General features: G+C 37.3%; 3 protein-coding genes across 4 annotated transcripts; 2 read left to right on the top strand and 1 right to left on the bottom strand.

The window, feature by feature from the left end:
* The first annotated feature begins 3,645 nt into the window (after positions 1 to 3,645).
* Positions 3,646 to 8,014, top strand: LOC103330124 (putative FCP1 homology domain-containing protein C1271.03c). 2 transcript variants are annotated; one of them, XM_008232681.3, is made up of 8 exons: positions 3,646 to 3,774; positions 4,896 to 5,235; positions 5,323 to 5,508; positions 5,603 to 5,684; positions 5,857 to 5,923; positions 6,487 to 6,672; positions 6,771 to 6,831; positions 7,493 to 8,014. In XM_008232681.3, exons 2-8 carry the CDS (start codon positions 4,998 to 5,000, stop codon positions 7,699 to 7,701), a joined length of 1,029 nt encoding a protein of 342 aa, XP_008230903.2. In that variant the 5' UTR covers positions 3,646 to 3,774; positions 4,896 to 4,997; the 3' UTR covers positions 7,702 to 8,014. The 2 variants fall into 2 exon arrangements, with proteins under 2 accessions (XP_008230903.2, XP_008230902.2); XM_008232680.3 differs by having other exon boundaries at positions 4,896 to 5,508.
* Positions 8,015 to 15,240: 7,226 nt separating this feature from the next.
* LOC103330123 (protein LONGIFOLIA 2) lies at positions 15,241 to 19,969 on the top strand. The gene is given in 7 exon segments (XM_008232675.2): positions 15,241 to 15,821; positions 16,157 to 16,212; positions 16,324 to 16,353; positions 16,356 to 18,335; positions 18,414 to 18,564; positions 18,652 to 19,130; positions 19,133 to 19,969. Coding segments are annotated over 7 exon segments (3,192 nt in total). The 5' UTR covers positions 15,241 to 15,667; the 3' UTR covers positions 19,475 to 19,969.
* Positions 19,970 to 20,212: 243 nt separating this feature from the next.
* Positions 20,213 to 21,661, bottom strand: LOC103330121 (transcription initiation factor TFIID subunit 8). Its single transcript, XM_089049700.1, is given in 2 exon segments — positions 20,213 to 20,472; positions 20,475 to 21,661. Coding segments are annotated over 2 exon segments (1,134 nt in total). The 5' UTR covers positions 21,532 to 21,661; the 3' UTR covers positions 20,213 to 20,395.
* Between the last annotated feature and the right edge of the window lie 2,119 nt (positions 21,662 to 23,780).

The following is a 23,780-nucleotide window of genomic DNA, read 5'->3' as shown; positions in this document are numbered from 1 at the left end:
TTAAGCAATCGTATTCATACATGACTCTTCAAAACTTAACGGCTTGCATATGCTGCAACACTTTGAGTTTATGGTGTGTCGGCGTTGGAATCATCCATGATGGCGACGTTTTAGGAATGAGACTAATCTTAGCATTTGCGGTGAGCATTTATATATATTGCCTTGCTTGTCAAGGCATATGATTGTATATGCTATGCTGTTAATTGTTAGTTAGTTGCTTTGCATTTGTTTGGACATGCAATTAATGAGACAATTTCTCGAAGCCTACGTGTAATCCTTTTTTAACATGATAAATATTAAAACTTTATGCATCATATGGGTCTTATTTGTTTTTTAATATAATAAAATAATATTATATTTGGCATTTTAGGTGGAGTTAAATTTTTTTCAAGATATCAAATTGCCACATAAGCCATCAAATTCAAATTTAACATTTTGCATTTGACATCTCCCTTGGAGATGCTACAAGAGAAGCTACTTGTAATCTCTTCATCTGATAAATATTCAAAAAGAAATTGTTGATTTATGTGACAAGGTTGAATGGAAAATGGGATGCATTGGATTCATAGAACGACTTTTTGGACTTGTCATGAGAATCATAGAAAAGACTTGCCTAAATGTCACAAATTTCATGACAAATTTCAAGGGAAAGATGCCATGCCAAGAATGTCATAAATAATGTTACAACTTTTCTAACTTAGCACAAGAAGAAAAATTAAAATATTTACAACTTTAATAAATTCTAGTCCTTTACCAAAAAATTTAGTGTCAGGGATGGCTTTTACGTTTCTCAAGCCAACCATTGAGGGTAAGAAGGAAGTTCTCAACAACCACAGCACGGAGAGGGTTGTGTAAAAGATGAATGCAATATCCCAAAGATTTGCTACAATAAAGAAGCAGGAATTGAAAATGGTGTGTTCTTTTCTTTTTTGATCAGTAGGTAGATGAGCAGCATGATTGCTTTGGTTATAACTTACATGTTATAAATAAAGTCGGTTGGTTTCTGAATTAATTTCGAGATCTTTCCTTCCCGCAGTGCTTGTGCTAGCCTGCTTTGACATTTCTATCTTTCCTATTTATGCAAGGCAGGCAAGGCAATTGCAGGGGGTGGTGGAGAAAGTAGTGGTTAGGTTACAGAGATTTGGTATATTAATATGCCCATCCAACATCACCCACCAACTGTACCCGTATCTAATACAACTCAATGCAATACGAATGAATCATAGCTTAGCTGTAGCATGCATTAACAATGGCAAAACACAGAAGGTAAATATAATTTGACTTCATATATATGTAAGACAATATTTTGCTTCAAAGGAAATTACCAAATGGGTAAGTTTTAATGACAGTACAGTCTTCAGATATGTATATATACATATATCACTTTCTGAAATGGACATCTGATGGGCACAAGTCATATAGATTTAGGACCACTTGTGCTTTTGATTCCATTTGGGAATTTTGGCATCATAGCAAAGCATATGTTAGATTAGGTTCAGTGAGGGAGGAGGAGGAGGAGATGGGTGAGCAATATGTATGTAGGGGTAGGGCAGAGTAGGCTAATCATGCTGTGCATGATATGCACATGATCCTAGTGATCCTCCGTGCAAAGCAACAAGCAAACACGTGGAAAAAGACCCAATTGGCAGTGCACGCTCTCTCTCTGGACTTTGAAAAAGATTTGAGCACATGATCATGAAACCCAGCTGATCATTTGAGTTGAGGCCATGGCGATTGACCAGAACACAAAGTATGTACTACAGGCAGGGTAAAACATATCTAAAACTTAAGAGATTTGTTCATCCAATCAAAATCTTTGCTTTCTCTGAAAGAGTTTTTCCCAAACATCATGACATGTGTTTGACCTGTGGTCCAACATTTTGCTTCGAGATTGACATTCTCATTTTGAAAAGTTGGATCATACAATTTGATCTCGAGGCATCAATCATCATAGTCCGTGGTGCATATCTCAAGAAGTGGGCTAGCAATGGACATAAGCATACAAGTCTCAAGCACTTTTAATCATTGAACATTTGAAGGCAAATATGTAATCGGGCAAGGAGAATACTAGGGTTAGGTTTAGTGAAACGTAATTGATTCATAGCCATTAATTGATGCGTCATGTTGGCATAATAAAGGGATCTATAGACATCTACAATTATGAATTACATGTGTACGACGACTAACGGTAAAGGCAAAGTAAAAAACCTTTTATGGAAGGTCCAAGAAGTGTCCAAATATCTTAATTGTATGGCCTAAGTTAAGATTTTACTTGGAGTATTGATTGGGCTGGACTCCTATGAGTTATTTGGTACATCACATTAAAGCCGCACTAGATTGGACCCAATTTTGAGAAACCCAAGTTGCTTAGGGCCCGTCTGTAACGTTTTGAAGAATGTTTTCTTAGAATATTTTCAGAGAATGAAAACAAGAAAACGAATTTGCATTTTCAGGAAATGAAAATGCGTATGATAGATTAATTAGAAAACATCTTCAAAAAACAAAAACAATGAAAACGTGTCTGGTAGTACAATTTGAAATAATAATATGTGAGTTCTTTTTATAAAAATGTTTCCCATGAGAATGAAAACAACTTTTTCTGTTTTCTACAAGTACACATGAACTTGTTTTCATTTTATGAAAACATTCTCAGTGTTTTTGTTTTTTGGCTACCGAACGTGTTTTTGCCTCATTTTTGTTTTCTGAAAATGAAAACACCCCTTAAAACGTCACTGAACGGGTAGCTTTTAAGCACTTCAACAAGAACCGTCTCTTTCTTTCCTTGCAAGTTGTCTCCCTAGAAGCTCGAACCTCAGTTTCAACCACCTCCTTCATTTTCAACTCCTCATCGATTTTTAATGCAAACTCATATTCCCTTCCTCTAAGAGAAGCTTCAAGCTTGTGAATTTCATCGTGAAGAGAGTCTCTTTCGCTGAGAATTTATCCGATGACTTTGACTAGGTCGGCGTTGTGATTTAGGGCCTCGTCTATCTGCTTTATGGATGAGGTTGAAGTCTTCCTCCATTGCCGCTGCCTTTGATAGAAGGCTCAACTGGCAAAGGGACTCAAACTTGGTGTGAAGATCATAATGGGAGAGTTTTGTGGAGTTGGGCGAATTTTGGTTTCGAAAAGTGTCTTTGAAACCCATTGCTCCACTTAGGTTTATAAAACCATCGTCAGATGGATTAGTATCCACAATAGGGTATGAGTCTAAACTAGTCCGAAGTGCATTTTAGACTCATTAAACAACAGAAAAGACTATAATTCATTTTCATTAGAGAAGTCTCATTCAGTCCAGCCCACTAAACAAAACCTAGAGGAGTACATAGTGATGCAAGTTTTGGGGATAAAGGTCATCTCAAACCTACATGTGGCTTCACAACTAACGGTAACAATTTGACCCCGAAAAAAACACTAACGGTAACATCCCTAGGTTTTATAAGGAAAAGAAGAAAAGAAAAAAGGGCAAGCACAAGGCCTAAAATTTGTTTGCATATCAAAGCCTCATTGGGCTATAAGTAATGAACCATATCATATTTGTCATGGGTTATGGGCCTAGTCTTACATGGTAGTACCAAGTCGGGCCAAGACCTAACATTTGAGGTTGTGGGTTGTCTTCGATTGATCAGTGAAACGTGGTCGTTAGTTCTTTGAAATCTTCTTAAAAACATACCCGATAAATCCGCCCCCACTCCTCTCCCTCGCTTTGTCTCTCTCTCTCTCTCGCGAACTCGGAGGACTTCGACATTCGCAGCGACGCTGGATACACCAAAGGTCAAAACTTTATCTATCTCTTTCCCTCTCTCTCTTTCGCGCTGTAATCTGAGAATTTGTATATGCATAATGAATTCGACGTCGTTTGGTTCATATAACATTTTAACGCAGTACCTTTGATGCTTACGATTTGCTCTGTTTCAAAGTATTGTTATTTGTTGGATTTCTATTTCTCTTCATGAATCTTTCTTCATTGCTTTGAAGCTCTGTTTGTTTGCCTAGAAAAGAACGTGGCAAAAATACCAAGTTTTAGCTTCTTCATATTCATAATGAGGTTTAACTTAGCTCAGTCCAATAAGCCCGTTTAACTTAGCTCAGTCCAATAAGCCCATTTGGTTCTTGGTTTGGTGGATTCAGTTACCATTCTATTATTACATAGGAAGAAAATTTGGCCCTAAATAGATGGAGGTTGAGTTTCTTCTTGGAGCTTGTAGGTTGGGAGAAGCTGAAGCTTGTTTTAGACCCTTCTCTAAAACTATGTTCAGCCTAGCTCACATAGAAACTCTGTAGTTTAAATGCTAACCATGTGAAGAGTTCTATAAAAATAAATGCATAAGAGATGATTTAGCCTTGAAGAATTCCAACAGTTTGTGGTGATGTAATTCTTCATTGAAGTTCCAATCTCAGATGGTTATTTGTTTCTTTTATATTCTTAAATCCTTTTTGCAAGTTCACTTGAACAACAATAGAGTAAATCCTTCCTCTGGTAGTGACTAATTGGATTTAAAAAAAATATGCACTGACACCAAGTTGAAATCCTAAATGAAAAAACAAAAACAAAAATTTGATGTGGTTCTGCGATGTGTGCCTGCATCCATGGGAAGGGGAAAGTTTCATGTATATTGGCTCATGGAAGAGCTCTGGAAATTATTAGAGATCCAGCCACCTATATATGGAATGATAAAATTACAATTTATCAACCATAATCAAGGAAATAATATGGATGGATCATAATATAAATCAGCCACAATTTGAATTTCTTTCCTTTTCTTTTATTATTCACGTTAACAGTTTCCATGTGAATTATATGATTCTTGTGTGTATATTATTTATTGAGAAAGATGAGATTTCCTCATCTTGTTAAAAGCTCATTGTTGGTCCCTGCTGCCCGCAACTTGCAGGCGTGTAGAGAAAGGGAATGATTGAAGATTCTGCAAAACGTGGGGAAACAGACCTACTTAGGCAAATAGTGGAAAACGATCAGTCCAAGAAAATAATAGCTTATGATCAAGAGTACGAGTTCCTTTTCAATGACCAAGGGCGAAGTGCAAGTTAATCTCTTAGTAAATTCAGCACCTCGGCCTTCCTTTGTTAGAATTCAGGAAATGGGTATGGAAACTACCAAAAATAACGTGAAATCGAATCGAGTGTTGAAAAAGAAAACAAGAAGGAGACGTAGGACGAAGAAATCAAATCTACTGCAAGATATTAGTCTATCTGATAACCTGCGTCAGGAATATGGTCAGAGTGACACTAATCATATGCATAGATTGTCAACTTTAAGTCTAGTTGATGAAAGAAGTGATGACATAGTAGTTATTTCATCAGGAGCTGTTAAAACTATGAATGAAGTGGACCACATCTCAGGGATTTCAAATAGGTCAATTGTGAGAGCACCTGTTTGTGATATAGAGAAAAAGCTTCTTATTCTTGATATTAATGGACTACTTGCGGATATAGTCTCTCCTCCTCCAAAGGGACTTGCATCTGACAAACGAATTGCAGGCCGGGCAAGTGAGAAATTCTTTGTACTATTGTTTCACTTATAAAACTTCTAATGCTCTATTTGTTCTTTGTCTTTAATTGCATCTTTACTTTCTTTGTTCAGTTTTCAAGAGGCCCTTCTATCTTGATTTTCTTAAGTTCTGCTTTGAGCATTTCGAAGTGGGTGTGTGGTCTTCAAGATCCAAGTAACCTATAGTCTGCTATCATTTCTTTCTTTATTTCGTTTATGTTGAATTGATTTTTTTTTCCTTCATATTTTGGAAGAACTTTTTTCTTGTCCTCCTTTTACTTTAGCAATATGTTGGTTGTTATAAATTGGTATTATTAGTAACAGCAATACCTATTTATTTGTTGAAGGAGAATTGTGGAACGAGTGCTTGATTATCTGATGGGTGATATGAAGCACAAGTTGCTGTTTTGTTGGGTAAGCACTTCTATTCCTGTTCCTTTTGCGCATCATCTAGCTCCTTGTGTGTAGAAATTGTAATAACATTCTCGAGTTGACCTTTCTTGCTTGCTCATATCCTCAATTAGATGATCTTGCAATGAATTTAAATTATAAAATCTCCTGATTTGTAACTCCGATTCGATCCGGCCCCCACCCCCCCGGGGCTGGGAGGCATCTACCTCATCCCGATCACAAGGAGAGGGAAGGCATGCAAGACTTTGGCCATTTTGGTCGAAGGAAGTCCCCGAAATATATTGGTTTTGATTTTTTACTATGTGTATTGGTTAAATCCTGGTAGAAAAATAGTTTCCTAAATTCAGAATCACTTAATAGGGTGTAGTATCAGCCTAACAACAATTAAAGCAATTAAAGCAATCACGCATCTCTACCAGTCTACAACTAGCTTTCTTGTGCTTTTCTGATGACTTATCATAGATTCTTTAAAATTATCATCTAATATTCACTTAAAATAGCTCAAGCATTGATTTCCTTGCATCTTAATTGTGGAAATCTTGATGGATTTTATGATGGCTTTGCAGGATCTATCCCATTGCACTGCAACAGGTTTCAGGACTCTAGAAAATAGGCATAAGACCTTGGTTTTTAAGGAACTGAGGAGAATATGGGAAAAACACGACCCTAGTCTTCCATGGGAGAAGGGCGTTTATAATGAATCAAATACATTGTTGTTGGATGATTCCCCCTACAAAGCCTTGCTTAATCCTGTGAGCTTCATTTTAATTTATCTTTTCCCTTCTTTTGGGCTACTCATATAAGTTACGTAAATCTTTTTTTGGATTTGTATTGAACTCTCATTTTATAGGCACATACTGCAGTCTTTCCTCATCCATACACGTTCCAACGAGGGAGCGACACTTCGTTAGGTAATTAAAAAAATTGATTCCTAACTGCTTTATTTTCAGAAAATGTACATGTACCCTACAAGGCTGCAAATACACTGAAAGTATTGCATTCTGGCTTCCATCGCTTAACCGTAATTATTTATATTTTTCTTTGAAAGTTTTTAGGCAATGTAATTTTGAGAAATGTTTAGAGGGCACCTCATGGGATCTCCCCAGTTGAGCGGTCCTTCAGTATTCAGTATGAATCCTCTGATTCATTTAATTATACTTATGTACACGCAACAAATATAACCAAATGTTAGACTGAAGAGAAAAATATATATATATATATATATATATATCCAAAAGTTTTATTCAAATTGATTTGGCAGCTACTCCAATATGGAATATGGAAGATGGAGTTGTACATTATATGTGAAGAGAACCTTCGTATTTTCTGGGTTTCAATAACTTGTTGGTAAAGATGTAAAAGGCCAATGTTACGGGAGAGGAGGAACTGAAATTAGCAGGACACCTTTTTGTTGAAATAAGGCATCCATCCCTAGCTCCTTTTCTCCATGATGACAATATCTTTACTGTGTACTTGGTTTGCTTTGTTTTGAAGGTTTGAATGGTATTATGTGTCAAATTTTTAACAAGTTAAGAGGCAAATGATAAATAAACTGACTGCAACATATGGCAGGTCCTGGAGGTGATCTTCGGGTCTATCTGGAAGGGTTGGCTGCTGCTGAAAATATACAGGAGTTTATAGAGCAAGAGCCATTTGGCCAAAGTCCTATTAATGAAAGTAGCGCATCTTGGCCCTTCTACCTCAGGGTTCTTAGTACGGTGTATTCTGTAGATACCACCAACGTGACCAACATGACCTGTAATTCTTCCGTTCTGCGTTAGGTATGAGTTTTGCATATCTTATATTTTGCTCTTGCCATCCTTCGTGCCTTATGTGGAGCTTTGCTCTTATCCCTTAAAGGCGTATAGTTCCAAAGCTTTGTCAAACAACTGGAGCTGGTGACTTGCCACAACAGCCATAGGTTATAGAAAAATTGACCCCACAAAAACTTTTAATTGAAGTGTTTATTGAAACAAACATTGGAAATTTACTTTCTGCTCCATCCATATTGGAGAATCTCTTATGTCATCCTTATTTTTTGGTCAAGGAATGGAACAGTTGATTTCATTTCCGGATATCAGATATTTAGCGAGCAAACTTATCAGAGTTGTGTGATTGGCATTTTAATCTTTGGTTTTTGTTTTGCTGGAACATTTTTGTGCTCACCATCCTATATTTGTGCATGACTCTCAGAGGGTCATGGCTTCTCTTGATTCTTGGGCTCCATCTGTCTGTGATTGGACATGTTTTTGGGCTCAAACTATAAGGCCTTTCTTTTTACTGACAGAACCAGTTCAGTGGTGAAGCATATGCTTCAAATAAAGGCTCCCTTAACCAAGCTTATTTCAGAAAATGCAATTTAACCATGTAAGTTTAGGGCCATCGATATTATTATATAGGCAAGGTTTTCATGCCTACATAATTTTTTGCATCACCCTTCCATGTTTTTGTTGTTGCCAAAGTTAGGAAGGGGACAAGGGAAATTCATATACACAACACAAGTACCTAAAGGGTTTGAATTCAAGACCACTTGTAACCACACCAAACGCTTTGACCAATCCAACCAACACCCCATTGTTGCATCGCCCTTCCATGTTATAAAAAAGTGATATATCTCCTCTGCCATACAAAACAAACGTTACCAACTACCAAGAAGAAAAAAAAAGTGACAGAGATATTACATGGATGTGAATCTCTCTACCCATGAGTGCCATTGACTCGTGGTAATGGCATTGGATGGGCTTCGCATGTACTAGTGTCACTATCTCCTGCAATTTCATAAAAACAAATTGTACTATGGCCCTGTTTTCTTCTGTACCATACCACTGCGCAGTCCACAAGTTGTGCACCAAAAACACTCATTAACTTTGGGATGCCATAATGTTCTCTGTTCCTCATCATCTTAGAAACCTAGAAGGATTTGGTGTTTGACACTTCGACCTTATGGTCCAGTGCCCATCCCTCTTGGATCTTGAAAAAAAAAACCAGAAGGTACAATACAATAGAGCAATTATGCAAAAGGTCCTTTGTGTACTATGAGTTTGAAATGTAAGAAATGTAACCCAATTTCAAATGGACTGGGGCATGAGCCATCATGGAGCTGCATGGTTCACAAAGATCGTTACGGCAATTCTGAGCTTTCACATCATGACAAAAGGGACTTGTAACAAACATATGGCCCCATGCACCCACTCACAAATACAAAAAAACAAAACAGAGTAGGTTTGGTTTGTGTGGAGTTCATGAAACGTAGCCAGCCTCCCTTGAGTATTTTTCTCTGAAATTGTATTGGGGTTTTAGGTTTGGTTGAACCAGTTGAAATTGTCGCATCAGAGTTTTTGTTTATTTATTCTGGAAGTATATTCAAACTTCTCATCAGGCTTGGCATGTGATGCAGGCGACTTTTAGATCCCACTTACCTGGCAAACTGATTGGACATGTTTTGTGCTTGACTTTTTGCTATTGCTGCTATCTCCAATCTCATATAAAAACAGCAAAGAATTTAATCTCACTAATGTCCCTCTTCTTAGTACACGTGACACTTGCTAATAATTTGGTTTTCCTCTTAAAAAAAGAATTAGCAAAAATGCAAACTTGAAATGAAAGCAGAAAATTAGAGAAAGTTATCCAATAATTGGTGTGTTTTAAAAATAAATAAATAAATAAAGTTTTCTTACACCCCAAGTTTAGACGTGTGAGATAGCTAGGATGAAAGAGGCTCTCATTCTCACGTAGAATAAGATGCATGGCATATTGACTTCTTCATTACCCAACATTGAACAAACCCTCTAACGTGGAACAATCCCATATATCCATACACACCTTGTTTAATGGGCACACAATTTTGGGCCCTCCCATGAAATTCCTAAGAATGTGTATAGGAACCTACCCTACTCCTTCTCCTCGTGATTCTGTGCACATATAATTCTTTATTTGTACATTTAAATTCGATAAATAATTGGGACATCTATGGATATTATCCCATTTTTGTTGACTTTCACAAAGCTAGCCCCTTAGTTTTCTTTATTCATGTGGTGACTTGAAGTTAATTGGGTGATGAGAATTTGTGGGGATGTGGAGATCATGTGGCAATCATGTTGGGTTGATGCTGCAATGCTTCTTCTTGGAACCTAGTTTAGGATATTATGATGGAGATGCTTAGTTGGTCCCCTTCAAATGAAGCTAAGCTAAAAGGCAGATAGGCAATCCCCTCATCATGTGATAGTTTCACTTTTCCCATGTGGCCCTGCACCCTCCCTCCCTCTTCAATTTCATCAATTATAAGTCCCTCATCTCTATCACGATGGATCACTCCCTCTCTATCATATAAGAGAGATTGCATCAGCTATACGAAATAATAATTAAGTAGCTTTAGCAGATGTGAATTAGACCAGTTAGTTATAGTAACGAATCCGTTGTGTCGCACAACTATAGTGCACTCAGAAATTCCTCCATGTGTAATAATAATAGTTTAATTAAAGCAAGCTAGCTAACATTCCTATGCAAGCAAAACTCTAGCTAACTTATTTCACAAGTACCAATATTAAACTAACTCATATTTTATTATTTAGTAGCTAGCAGGGTAGTGTTTGAAAATGATGATGCATACCACCATCACACCATATACTAAACAAATCTGAGCATATAACTATATACTTTTGAAAAGGGTTTTAGGATCTTCACTCCATTGGCATATGATCAATATAATAATATTAATATGGGTATGTTAGTATGTTACGTACGTCTCAATCTCATAAAAAGCCAACGAAAGAACCATTTCAGTATGTTCATCATGTTCATATATAAGATTTTAGTAATATTCTCTGTGTACAAATTAGAATATTTACAGGTCTGTATATGCGAAAATGTCGAATTGCTTCCACAACGTGCTTTCCATAAACATAATAGGTAGATAGAAAGCTTGGCACTTACGCGCTTGCATTTTGGGTGGCACCTAACATGGGAGGGGAGATTGGATTCAACACCTACATCTTAAAAGGTTAAAACTTTTCTCTTTTTGGTCCAAGATAAACTCCAAAAAGGTCTCATATTTTAATCATCTTGTAATAGAATTTATGCTCATTGTAATCCCACTACCCTTTTAAATTTGGCGACAAAAAGAAAATGTAAAGGTGTAATTGTTAATAATTAATGTTCCTCACAAACTATAGCTTGTTGGGTCAATCCTAGCTTTTAAGGACTAATATATCCGTACTCCATGTTGAACCAAAGCACGTGCCACTCCTACCCTAATTCTATATATACATATATTTATCGAATTAATGGAGATGATCATGAATGCAACTTTCTTAATCATATATAAAATTTCTGAGTACGAGAGTGATTATAGCCCAGATAATGCTATAGCTGAAAAAGGAGGCACCATTTATAGCTAGTGGGGTGTGCGTCATTTTCTTTATCTTACTGCAACTTCAAAATCGTAGCAATTAATCAAATGAAAGAACAAAGACATCACAATGGAATTGATAAGAACAATGTCCTTAACTCAAGGAAGAATCGTTAATAATGAAAAGTAAATTTGACCACTCTTTGCTTCACTGTCTTCACCAAAATTACAATGTGGTATGTGGTGGTGTGGATGTGGCAATTAATTTGCAAGGCTCAATTGTCTTTAACAAAACACAATGCTTGGTGGGCTCGTTTAGGAGTGATTCTGGGAGGGCCAGAATCACTTATGAAGAGAAATACCTCTCACGTGCTTATTCATATAATCACTTAGAGTGATTTTAAGTAATTATGAGAAAAAACACATCTTATGTGCTTCTCATAAAATCATAAAATCACTTGAAATGATTTTCCATAGAAATGATTATTTACTTATTTAGAATCACTCCCAAACAAGGGTGCTTTCGAACCACATCAATATTTACTTAAAATTTGTACCATATTTACAGATCTATTTCTGTAAAGTGATTTAAAATTTTGTTGGGGTTTAGATAATTTATCAAAGCAACACAAGGAATGTATTCTGGGAATTAAGGTGTATATCTTGTGCACAATTTTGGGAACCCTAGATGCCTAAATACTTGTTGGACGTCTACTAAGGACGACATACTTACACACAAAATTTAAGTGTTGGGCCACCCCATTTTTGCTGATATGTACAAAACTTATAAACAAAATGCCAGACCATGCTGCTTGTTGGCATTATATTGACAGAGGACATTTCTTGTGGAAGCACTTAGACACATGTTTTTCCAATTAGCCACAAACTATAAAAAAAATTTGTACACATTTCAAATCAGACGTACGGTAATTATTATGTTGAACAAAACGTGAGTGATAAGCTCCTCAGTCGATTTTAAATTTGTGTCTAAATTTAACAGATCCTATTAATGGTGTGTATTAATATTTGTACTTGGTTTCAAGACATAGCAAAGAAACAAAGAAGTGCACTTCATGCATCAAAGCTTAAACCCTAACCCTAGCTAGTTTCCAAAACTAGAGGTTACATGGACAAATAGTGTACATTCTCTGGTCTAGGCATAATGGATCATGCCGACATTATGATTTTTAGGGGTGACATTTTAAACCGAAAAACTGAAAAACCGTAAAAACCAACCGACAATTTACCGCAATGAAACCGCAATCAGTAAACCGAACCGCATTTGCGGTTGCGGTTCTATTTGATTTTAAAATTTGCGGTTACATAAACCGCAAAGTATAGCAGCACGAATGATGAGGTTGAATTCTACAAAGAAATGGAACATATGACAACTTGTAAGTAATTAGTTTATTTATGCTAATGTTATTTATGCTTCTTCTTATAATAAAATGTATTAAACTATGTTGTTTTATTTGTAGATAACATTGGTGTTCAAACAATACAACGGAGTTCTTCAAATCCACTCACCACCAACACTTAAGTTTGTAACTTTAGTTTGTAACGTTGATGCATTGCATTTTCCTTTTAGTTTGTAACTTTAATTCACTTTGAATTGGATTTTTCTTTCTGGTTGTAACTTTAATTCATTTTGCTTTGCATTTTCTTTTGATTTGTAACTTTAAAGGATTTGGAATTGGAATGCTTGAGAAGTTTAACTTTAATTGGAATGCATGGAATTGTAACTTTAATTTTCTTAGGTTGCGAATTCTTGAGAAGTTGAGGAGATTGTGAATTTATATATGCTTGAGAAATTGAGGTTGTGTATTTATTTATTTAGGTTGTGAATTTATATTTTTGTGAATGCTTGAGAACTTGCGGTTTAAAACCGCTAATTCGTAACCGCGTTTTGCGGTTTCAAAATCACCAAACCGCAAAATAGTCGGTCGGTTTGCGGTTTGAGAAAAAATTCGCGGTTACCGAACCGCAACCACCCCTAATGATTTTATTAGAAGTTAATGTGAGAATGTGAAAGTGAAATTGTCTTACATTGGAAAACTAACAAATCTTAAAATGACTTATAAAGAGTTAGATTACTCTCCTATTGCTAATTAATTTTGGATTGAAATCTCAACTTTCTTGTATGACCGATGAGCACATTGGTGCGATAAAGTTAGGTCCATACCCAGTAACATAATAGATGATATATAAGGCTAATATTAGGAACACGTTCTTAAGTAAAAAAACATTTCTGCAACTGTTCCCATTTTATTTCTTTTATCTTTTACGAATGAATTTTCACCAAAAAGAAAAAAAAGGAAAAGAAGAAACAGACACAAATAGACAGAGAATATGCAATTTTCCAAGGGGCTCAAAATGACTCAAATGAAGCATAAAGCAGTGCTGTAAACGTGTGTCTTTTCTACACAAATAATATTGGGAAAACTATGGTGGTCCAAACGACTTCAGGATCTGCAATATTCTGTGTCCTGCTGCTGTACATCAAAGAAATTATTTAACTTGTAACAAAATATTGCGACCAATCTTCAGCTTAAATACTTATATAAAGCCTGCTTTGCAGTGGCAGAGTCTGATCCTTGCCAGCAAATTCAGCATAAAGAGTTTAAAGAATTGTGTTTACCTGACCACCGACGTGCATCTTTTTTCCCATCTTTACTATAACTTTATAATACTTGAATTTAGTAGTAATTTGAAAGACTCAAAATTTACCACAATCATATAGAAACAAAGCAAAGAAAATGATTCTTATGTAGTTGTTTAATGTTTATAAGTCGCCTTTGAAAGATGAAAAATACTCCATTCTTTCATTCGTAAGGAAGAGCCTTGACATTGACATATACGTGTAGAAGTTTTTCTTTTTATATTTTTGATGAATTATTTTTGCACGTGCATTAAATTGTGATTTGGATGAAGGACATTGACATGTGCGTGTATAAATTTTTCTTTTTATATTTTTGATGAATTATTTTTATACATGCGTTAAACCGTGATTTGCATGAAGAAAGAATATCTCCTATCGGAGAAGTCAGATTATCTAGAGGAGGGTAGGTTAGTAATTTGGCTAGGATGGTTGGAGAAAAGGCTTTATAGGCTGTGCGAAGAAAGGTTGCCAGTACACAAATCCACTTTCTTATTTCTTACACCCTCTGACAAATCCACATGCTCATGTAAAGAGAGAGGCCCTGCCTGCCTCCAGACCCACCCATAATTTTGTCCACATGGAAATGTAGAGAAACATATGAACAAACCACATCTGTGATCTGACCCACCCACCCATTCACATCTCCCCACCTCTCTCCACCTTTCTTTCTTCCTCCTCATCTTAGCCTCTAATTCTCTTTGGGAATTTTATATATGACACTTGTTTCTTTTTCAAAACTTATGGTTTTCTAATTGGTTTTTAATAGAGGAAGACCAAATTGCAAGATTAATTAAGAGTGTTGGGATCCCAACTCTCTGATATAATATATATGATTTTGAAAAATGCAATAATCTTAGCTACTAAAACTCCTTCTCTCTCATATGCAATTATAATATAGAAGGTTATCACCAATTCTCATTCTTTGCCAATCTGGTATTGAGCACTGCATACATAATAAATACACCACAAACCTTCTTATGTGCTTGCCTTTCCTAGAGGGAGCCAAAGGACAAAGTATTCTTTTGTGCTGTGAGAGTGAGAAAACCCAAAAGAAAGAAAAAGAAAGGGGAAAAAAAAAGGACATTTCTTCTTGGGTCTGCAGAACTTAACCCTCTGGTGCAGTTGTATTTTGGTAGTCCTACTTTACTCCTTAGAAGGTGGGGCTGGTGGTGACTGTTGAGTGTTGGGGCCCTTCCCATATGTCTCTTTTGTTCCTTTTGGTTTTGCAGGGAGATATTGTCTGCCTTCTTCTGAAACCCAAAAACAATTTATTTTTTTATATATACACCGTAAGGTATGGGACTTATTCTGGGCAACTAGTATGTTTTTTTCTTATTTCTTGTCCTCTCATTCTCTTTTGTTGTTCTAGACAATTTTTTTTTTAGGAGCTCCAAAATAAACAAGTAATTCTTGAAGAAACTTCATTTTTTCTCAAGTTTTATTTTTATTTTTTCTGCCAGGAGATTATTAATATAGAGAAACCTCAATGCAGTCCTTTAAAGTCTTTTAACTAGCTACAAGAATAGTGACTTGAGAAAAAAAAAAACTCAGACAAGCTCTGTTCTTTCTGGCTAGACATAAAACTCCTCATTGTTCTTGAAACCATATGGTTTTTGAGTCTTCTAACATTCTTCAAACCCAATTATTTACAAACCTTTGGCTACCTGGAATTACAGAAATGGAAGCTCAAAGCTTGTAAGCTGTTAGATTGTGAAACTGAGGAAGAACAGGTGAAGTGAAGATGTCTGCAAAGATTTTGCACTCTCTAACAGATGAAAGTCCAGATTTCCATAAGCAAATTGGGTGCATGAGCGGAATTTTTCAGCTCTTTGATCGCCACCATTTCCCCGCCGGCCGGCGTATCAATGGCAACAGCCACAAGAGACTTCCTCCAGGTATTTATTCCCTCTGCCATTTTTAAAAGTTCAGCATATATAGCTCAAAGAAGTTTAATAAACTGGTTCCTCAAAAACCATTGGCTTTGTAATGAGAAGTTGGATTTTTGCAAAATTTAGCTCAGAACTTGTAAGAGTTTCGAATTTGATCAGTTTTCAGCAATATTTTTACACAACCATCTGCAAATTGTTAAATAAGACGTATGCATATTTCATTAGTGTTTATGGTTTCATAATGCATAATTTATGAACTGTTAATCGCATTCGCTTGTGTTTTTCATGCCATTCTCTCAACGACCAACATGTTAATATATATATAATTATTTTTTTTCCAGGTGAGAATGGCAACCACGCAGTAGAGTTATCCAAGAACACATTGCAGAAAGCTACAGTAAGAATTCAGCACCTAATCACATTAGTGGATTTAACTTTTAAATAGAAGCCTTAATCTTTTGATCAGATTGAAAGAGATGGATTCATTATATGCAATTTGCAATTGCAGGATAAAAATCGAAAAAAGGTGGTGAAAGAAAACACAGAAACTCCACAGAATCATCAAGAACTACTGTTTCTTCTTCTTCTTGTTCATCTAGCTTCTCATCCCTTGAATATAAAAAAGCAGCTGAGCAAGAACCATCTTTGTCCAGCCAAACCATTTCAAATGAGGAACACACTCGGGACCTATCCATGAACCAACCAAATGCTTCAATGCACCTGCGCCGGCAATCCTTTGATATGCAAGATCTTGTCAAAGACTCGACCTACAGAGAAGCCCGAGGCATTTCAGTTAAACCTGCCGGTAAAGATGCAGTTGGTCATACGTTGAAATACATAGACTCTCCCAGGCCTTCATCACAACCAAAATTTGTAAAGCCAAGGGTTTCTGGCGTTAATGACTCATTTCAAGCTCCTGCTAAGCTTCGGCAAGCACCTTGGAGTTCCAATGAAGAGAAGGATGGTTGCATGCGCTTGGTACCAAAAGATGCTAGGAGGTTCTCTTATGATGGAAGAGAAACGCGAGATACATCAAAATCCACCATAAAACTGAAAGAACTCCCAAGGCTTTCTTTGGACAGCAAAGAACGTTCCATAAGGAGGGGTTGTAATCCAGAAATAAAATCAAACTACTTCTGCAAGGATCTGCAGAGGGAGGATGGGAACTGCAATAAAGTGCATGACCTGCAGCTTGAACCTGGAAGTTCGAACAGACCATCTAATGTTGTTGCAAAGTTGATGGGACTGGATCTGGCAGATTCATTGTCAACCACTGTTAGTCCATTAAGGTTGATTAATACCTGCATATCTGATAGATCAGACCCCTTCTCCAGATCTTCAAGAGCAACCAACGAAAACAAGCCAGATCTTTTGTCTGGGGTATTCCTTGGGAAAACACAGAAAGACTTCACCTCCCCCAACAGGAGAAGTACTGATTCAGTCATGAAGCCGGCCTCAAATTCTAAGTTTCCAATAGAAACAGCTCCTTGGAGGCAGCCCCATGGAAGCAAAGGTTCTCAGCGATCAGCTTCCAAGTATCAAGAAGAACCTATAAAAACCCCAAAATCAGCATCTTCAGTATATGGTGAAATGGAGAAAATGCTAGCAAATCTTGAGTTTAAAAAATCAGGAAAGGATCTCAGAGCTCTGAAGCAAATACTTGAAGCAATGCAGAAAACTAAAGAAATGTTAGATGACAGAAAGGATCAAGCTTCAAATGTTGCATCTCAAATAAGCAACAAAAGCATTTTTTCTGACAGCAGAGAATCAGCAAGCCGGAGAAATCTACAAAGCAACATGTCAGTTCCTGCCAAAGCCAAGGGTTCCCAATCTCCAAAGAGTCATAAGTCACCGATCATCATGAAACCAGCTAAACTCATCGAGAAAACCCACAGCTCTGCTTCCACAGTGAATTCCATGGACGACACATTAGGTCTTCGGAGGCTTCGAACTAGTGACCCTGGTGATAATGGAAAAGGATTGGTTGACAAAAAACGAGCCAAAGATCTGACTCCAAAGACCAATCATATCAAAGATCCTTTCAATCGACGCCTTCGTTCCACTGATAATAATTCTAACACAAGAACTGTGAAATCCCTACAGAAACCAAAGGTGTCCCAAAATATGAGGGAAGCGATCCCCACCAGCTCAAGTAGGAGTTCAGGAATCACAAGCCCAAGACTGCAACAGAGAAAACTTGGATTGGAGAAGCAATCTCCTCCAAGCACTCCATCATCAAATTCAAGCATGACCAGAAGGGAACACACTAGGCAGTCATTTGAAGCAAACACCCCAGTTAAAAAACTTGAGCAAAAGTCTCCCAGTTTGAGTCAAAGTAATGCGCAGTTGAGGGAGACTAGCACCAACACGAGAGATATGAGTCATCGAGATGATGCCACTTCTCAGCAATCTGAGAGTAACATCAGCTTGGCCTCACATACAGACACAGAAGTCACAATCATTCATCAATCAGATAGGACAAAACACATGCACTTCAACCAGCATAGCCAAAAACAGAAGGTATGGTTGTCCCGGTTCTCATTCATACATGTAGTTATTTGCTTATCTGGGTTGACAGGTTTCTTTTTACTTTCACAGAGCCCAGCAGTGGGGTTGAGTGATGATAGGTCAATGGGAGAACCAGGGAAAGCTTCCTCTGAACAACCAAGTCCTGTCTCTGTTCTTGATTCTACATTCTACCGGGATGACTCGCCATCTCCAGTGAAGAAGATATCAAATTCCTTTAAAGGTAAAGTTCTTGTGCAATTGAGACCTTATGTAGCATAAAACATGCAAGACTCCTTTAAATTAAATTTCCTCAAATTTCATGCTACAGACGATGAAGCACAAAATCTTTATGTAGTGGAGTATGACCCCATGGACATAGCTCTGTTATCACACAACATGATGCCCAATCTTGAGGTCGAAATTGATCATTCAATGTTAGAGAACCTGAAGCACCTGATTCAGAATCATGGATGCATGAGCAGCACACATGGGGAGTCCATCCTGGGTCCTCTCTGTGACAGCACAAATCCAGACCACATGTACATTTCAGATATATTGCTGGCATCAGGTATTCTAAGGTATCTTGAATCTGCCTGGACAACCATTGAGCTTGACACATTTGACCACCTGATCAACCCTCATTTGTTCCTTGCACTGGAAGAAATCAGGACAAATACAAAGCCTTTTGATGATGGAAAAATATGCAAAGCGATTCTCCAATCCAAACCTGACGACAAAATTCAAAGAAAACTAGTATTTGAAGTGGTTAATGAATTTCTAATTCAAAAACTAGTGGTGGAAGACTCTTCAAGCAGTGGTTCTCACCACACAAGCTTGCAGAAGGGAAACCAAGAGGCCAGCAGCTTTTCAGAGAAATATGTTCAGAGGTTGACCAGCTACAAAGAAACAATTTGAATGGCAGCCTAGATGACGAGGATGATAGTTTGAGAAACATCTTGTTGGAGGATTTCATGGATCAGGCAAAGAATTGGACAGAGTGTGACAGTGAAATTCCAGGTGTAGTGTTGGATGTTGAGCGGTTGATATTTAAGGATTTGATAACTGAAATTGTGAGTGATGATGCAGTTGGCCTGCATGGTTGGTCTGGTGGGCATTGCAGGCAACTGTTCTCTGAGAGGGGGCTTTGGTAGCGTTGATTCAAAAACTCAAATGGTAGCCTAGATGATGAGGATGACAGTTTGTGAAACACCTTGTGGGAAGATTTCATGCATCAATCAAGGCATTGGATGGTTAAATTCCAGGTTTGGTGTTGGATGTCAAGTGGTTGATCTCTAAAGACTGACTGAAGTTGTGAGTGGGGATGAAGCTTGAGCTGCATGGTTGGTCTGGTAGGCACTGCAAGCTTGCCAAGAAGGGGATCTGATAGCATTGATTTTCTTTAATAAATAATTCTTATGCAATCTTACTCATTCCCTCATAGTCTTTTTCTTTTATAAATTTTTTTTCTTCCAGATTTTGTTTGGAAAAAAGGAGGGGAGGTGGATTTTATTTTAGCTTATCTTCTGTAAAGTCATAATAACTATTGGGTAGAAATTCAGCTATTCTCAAACATGTAAATCTTTGATAGGAGCTAATGACACACATGTAAACATACAATCATAGTGTATGCATCTTTCCCTTCCAAATTTCTCATGCACGATTTATTCAGAAAGGAAAAGACATTTAACCGTTCATTACTCTGCCCGTAGGATACTGAGTAAATGAACCAAAATATTACACCAAACATAGATTTTGACTTTTTTGGAGACGCCTATATAAAGCAACAAAGTATACAAACGGTTAGGAGTAATATTTCTGCACTCATTCAGACAAATATCATAAAAGAACAAACAAAAAAGGGAGAAAAGAATTTCAATTAGAAAGAATCATTAACTGGGTCTATAGCAACTGGCACTAACATACCTCAGAAACTTGTTAAAGTGGGAAAATTCCCTCCAGAACTTTGTGATATCCATTCTATAATGCCCATATGCAGACAACACTATGCGAGCCAGCTTCCATTGCCAGTCTCCTAAACAAGTGTACAAATTCTATAAAAAAAACAACCTAATTTACAACTGAGCAAGCTCCTGTGAGTTTTCCATGGAATTCTTCAGAATTTTCTCAGTCCTCTTTTTCTTTTCCTCCTCTCATTTTCTCTTCCAAACCAGGGATAATTTTTCTGAAAACCCTTGTTATGTGGGCTTGAATGTAACATAGTACTAAAGGACGTCTTTGCACTTCCAATCTTAAATTGAACAGTTGGTCTCCTGCTCAAAAGAATCTCTTTATGTTCCTCCTGTGATTCACACGAGCTGCTCTTCATTGCTTCAATAGCCGGAGCAAAGGTCTCCAACACTGAAGAACACTTCTCTGCGACACGGTTCTCAGCAACAAGTTTTTCCACTGTTGTTTCACTTGAAAGTTTAGCTGGAAGAGCAACATGAGATACTTCTGTCTCCCCATATTGCAAAGGTGCAGCAAGAAAAGGGTTACTTTCTCTTGCTTGTTTTGCCTTATCAGCATCTCCGGGGTCAATAGATGGTCCCTCCAACCCATTGCATACCAGCCTCTGCTGCAAATTGAATAGAGACCGCTCCACATTTCTCTGTTTTTTTCTCTGCTCAATCATATCAGTGTGAAGTTCTCTAGCTCTCTCATTGGATATTGGTGATTGAACATATGTATGGGGTTCAGGAAATGCAGGCAACCAAATAGGTATATGCTCTCCAGGTGTCTCTACCCCACTTTGCAAAAAACTTGGAGTGAGCTTCCGGTCCTTAACAACTGGGAATTGAGGAATAGAGTAGGAAAATGGAATATGCTCAGTTTCACCAACATACTGAGCAATTTCCCTAACCGTCCCTGAACTTGCAAGACAATGATCAACATCTGAAGCACCTGCAAACCCCTGCGCCAAGCCCAAATCTTCCAACCCTTGAATGATATCAAAAACATTACAATCCATTCTGCCAGATAAATTAGCATAGAAATGTGCCGTCTTTCCAATGTTGTGAATGTAGTGAACAGCAACATCCGACAGTGTTTCAATAGCAGACAACTGGAAAGTCTGAAACCCCACTATTTCACATACTTGTGCTACTGCAATCTTGGCAATAGCTCGGGCAAAATCATCACCGCTCGATTTTCTCTGTGTTCTATTGTGTTGTTCATGCTCTCTTCCACTCTCCCGACCTCCATCGCTCATATTCAACCCCTCATATCAGGCCACCCGACGTGGTATATTTAAAACCAACATTCTAGGTGAAAACCCAGCAAACCCCAAATTATTTACCCATAAAGCTTCATCAACCACTCACTTATGCCTCTGTTTCTTTCCTAAGAAAATGCAAGAAAAACCAACATAAGATTAAAACTCATATCCGAACACAGCCAAAACAACCCAAAAAGAAAAGAACGAAAATGGAAATGGAACTTTACTGAGCTAGTTGGGTTCGCTACAAAGATTTGATTTGTTCTTTCTTTTACAAACCTTGTCTCAGTAAAGGGAGCATACAATTAACGAATGAAACTGCTTAGCCGTTATAAATTATAGAAGAGGGCCCCCAAAAAAAAAACTTACAAACATAAATCGAAAATTAAATTTTTCTGAGTTTGCTCAGCGACCAAACTGGAAGAACGAATCAAACCCTAAAAATTATCACTTGGAACTGAATCAACCAATTGAACCGATAAAAAAGAAAGAAGACGGGAATGATAAAGAAAGAAACTTTGGGATGGAGGCTTACCGGCGAAGTCTAGGGCTTTGCAATCTAATTGAGACGCATTGGCCACGTAGAGGTCGAGCTCAGAGATGCAGTGGCGCTCCAAACGCCATTCGCTCCGAATTGAAAACGAGCGAAGAAACCGTTTCTTTTCTAGAAACGTTCGAGAAGAAAAGATTTGAGTTTGGATTGGGCTTAAACCCTAGAAAAACCTCTGGATCGAGAGAGAGAGAGAGAGAGAGAGAGAGAGAGAGAGAGAGGGACAAGGTTTGAGTTGAACGGGAGTTGGGAGTTGGGAGCTGGAGTTGTAGGAAAGGAAATGATTGTTTCTAACAACCTACGAACGGGAAGAAGGGAATAGAATAGAAGAGAGACTTGAAAACCGTTGCTCTTGGTTGACACCTGTCACGCAAGGCATTGGTCTGGTGGTGGTACCTACCTAAGTTGCACGACTTGTCGTTTTTAGTGATATTAGTACCCAAGAACTTGACGACAAGTAGTATATCAGGTCTAATCTTTCATTCGTATATGAATTATTGGACTTGCACATTTTGGAAGCCTCTCTCACGTTTTACTAAATAAATGGTTTCGTTATAGTCTAATGGTTTCAAGATAACAGCAATGATATCTACCATGACACATTCACCAGCTTCTTACCATGTGATGTTAAGGTGTGATTATTTGCAGGAGTTATGATAAGTGATGTGTGTGATTTCTATTGTTGATTGAATACTCTCACGCACATGAACGATTGACTTACTTTAACACAACTTTTGTGTGAAGTAATGCGTGGAACAATATATGGCTTGTAATTAGTAACATTGTGTTGGTCAAGTCAAGATGAGTTCGTGCCATTCATGTATACAACTAATATTATTAGACAATTTCGACAATTTTTTTTAATAATATTATTAGAAAAAATTAAGTCTATATCAATATTAATTGTTGGTTCCATAATAAGCTATATCAAAATTCCCTTATAATGAAATGTTCAAATAAATCAAAATGGTCCTCACTTGAGAAAAAAAAAAATCCAAAACAAAACTACTACTTTCTTTTTTTAAGGGGACAAATGTGTAAAAAAATGGACGAACTTTCCTATTGAGGTAGGCGAGATAACATACTAAATCCACACACATTATACGGATGCTACTCGAACCCAAAACTTTTCCTCGGGGGAGCAATTACTCCAATATATATACTCTAGGGTAGAATTTGAAAACTTGGGTGCGTGTGTTTGGATTTTGTGTTAGGGATTTTTTGAATTCACTGTCACTATATATATACATATGCCATATGCATATTTCAACCAGCAATAGTAACATCTGCAGATAGTATAAGTTACTTTGACAGAAATATGGATGAGGATTCACCTCTTTCTCTTTGCTCGATTATTATTGCCCCAACTGCGTGCAACAACTTCCTGCGGTTCCCTGTAAAGTGATGTATGCATCTGTGCATATATATGTAAAACAAATTCAGCAGACAGCACTTGCAGTACTTACTATAGTACCACTGCTGTTCAATCATCTTGGCCTTATTGTAGCTTAAAATGCATTGCTCAGTTTCAAGGCCACAAATTAGAATCAACTATATCAGATTCAAACTATTCTGATTCTAATGAATTATTTTAGTTAATGATCTTTACTATTCCTTAATTCATCAAGGACCGAATTCCCTGCAGATAACTACAAATGAATTCTCCAAGTCCTAAGGTATACAGAAGCAGGCA

Source organism: Prunus mume, linkage group LG4 (assembly GCF_029339155.1).
Source record: "Prunus mume cultivar Tortuosa linkage group LG4, ASM2933915v1, whole genome shotgun sequence".
NCBI lineage: Eukaryota > Viridiplantae > Streptophyta > Magnoliopsida > Rosales > Rosaceae > Prunus > Prunus mume.
The sequence above is the reverse complement of the archived record's forward strand: the minus strand, read 5'-3'. Positions and strand labels throughout refer to the sequence as shown.

Bases quoted from the DNA above. Each gene is read 5' to 3' on its own strand.
- LOC103330124 (XM_008232680.3), top strand. From the start codon at position 4,998: ATGATCAAGAGTACGAGTTCCTTTTCAATGACCAAGGGCGAAGTGCAA. The intron at 5,924-6,486 runs GTAAGCACTTCT...ATGGCTTTGCAG, and splicing joins ACAAGTTGCTGTTTTGTTGG to GATCTATCCCATTGCACTGC. The intron at 6,673-6,770 runs GTGAGCTTCATT...CTCATTTTATAG, and splicing joins ACAAAGCCTTGCTTAATCCT to GCACATACTGCAGTCTTTCC.